The sequence below is a fragment of the Meleagris gallopavo genome, assembly GCF_000146605.3.
Source record: "Meleagris gallopavo isolate NT-WF06-2002-E0010 breed Aviagen turkey brand Nicholas breeding stock chromosome 27 unlocalized genomic scaffold, Turkey_5.1 Chr27_random_7180001860439, whole genome shotgun sequence".
NCBI classification, from domain to species: Eukaryota; Metazoa; Chordata; class Aves; order Galliformes; family Phasianidae; genus Meleagris; species Meleagris gallopavo.
Genome location: NW_011100471.1, coordinates 4,829 through 6,226, shown reverse-complemented (window position 1 = coordinate 6,226; position 1,398 = coordinate 4,829). Strand labels below are relative to the sequence as shown.

Here is a 1,398-nt window from a genome sequence, read left to right as displayed (position 1 = left end):
CGGGCACCGGGAGTCGAAAAAAAGGGCACCGGGAGCGCCGAATCGGGTAACGGGAACACCGGGAGCACCGGAACGGAGACCAGGAGCGCCGAACCGGCATCGGGGGCGCCGGGAAGACAGAATCGGAGACACCAGGAGACGGGAAAGGGGAACCGGGAGTATCGGGAGTGGGCAAAAGGGGAACGGGAGCTGAGAAACGGGCGCCGGGAGCACCGGATCCGATCGCTGGGAGCACCCGGAGCACCGGATCCAATCACTACGAGCACCGAATCAGGCACTGGGAGCGCCGGGATCACCAGGATTGGGCCCTGGGAGCACCGAACCGAACATTGACAGCACCGGGACCACCAGAATCGGGCACTGGCAGTCGGGAAAAGGGCATCGGGAGCACCAGGAGCACCGGATCTGAGCACCAGCGGCACCGGCACCATCGGAACCGGGCAGCGGGAGCACTGGGAGCGCCAGGACTGGGAGCCAGAAGCCGGGAAAAGGGCAACGGGAGCGCCAGAACCGAACACCGGGAGCACCAGGATTGGGCACCAGGAGCAGCAGAACCGAACACCGGGAGCACCGGGAGGGCACCGGGCGGAGGGCGCGGCCCCGAGTGCCGGCGGCCCCATGAAGGAGCCCGACGCCATCAAACTCTTCGTGGGGCAGATCCCGCGGCACCTGGAGGAGAAGGACCTGAAGCCCATTTTCGAGCAGTTTGGGAAGATCTACGAGCTGACGGTCATCAAGGACAAATACACCGGGATGCACAAAGGTGCGGTGCCGGCAGTGGGAATGGGGAACGGGAACGGGAATGGGGAACGGGCAACCAGGAGCTGCGCGTGGCTGTGGGGCCTGAGTGTGGCCCCTGGGCACTGGGAACGGCCCTATAAACAGCCCTACATGCAGCCCTATGGATAGGTACAGCCCTACGTACAGCCCTACAGTGCAGATACAGCCCTACGTACAGCCCTACGTACAGCCCTATGGCACGGGTACAGCCCTACATACAGCCATACGTACAGCCCTACGGACAGGTACAGCCCTATGTACAGCCCTATGGCACGGGTACAGCCCTGAGTACAGCCCCATAGGCCCACAGCCCCACAGGCAGCTCTGGAGCCTGAGAGCAGCCCCACAGCTGCAGTACAGCACTACAGTCTGGTATGATTCGCTCTTATGGGGTGGGGGCTGTACCCTACAGGGCCAGGGATGCGGGTTAGCCCTGTGGAGCTTTGGAGCTCTGTAGGGCTGTGGTGTTGTGGGGGTGTTGTGTGGGGCAGTGCCCGTACGGACGGTGTGGGGCGGAGGTGGTGAGCGGGGTGTGATGGTTGTATGGGGTGCGATGTCGTGCGACGGTTGTGTAGGGTGAGATGTGTGCAGTGGTTGTGCCAAGTGAGTTGGGTGGGG

At 63.7% G+C, this 1,398-nt stretch overlaps 1 protein-coding gene across 1 annotated transcript in view; it reads left to right on the top strand.

Annotated features, from left to right (window-relative positions):
• Window positions 1-618: 618 nt before the first annotated feature.
• Window positions 619-1,398, top strand: part of LOC100548375 (CUGBP Elav-like family member 3) — a gene marked incomplete at its 3' end in the record, with an annotated part of 5,602 nt that continues 4,822 nt past the window's right edge. The window contains exon 1 of the mRNA XM_031557501.1: window positions 619-763. Within this exon, the coding sequence (XP_031413361.1) occupies window positions 619-763 (145 nt within the window). The remainder of the gene's footprint in view (window positions 764-1,398) is intronic.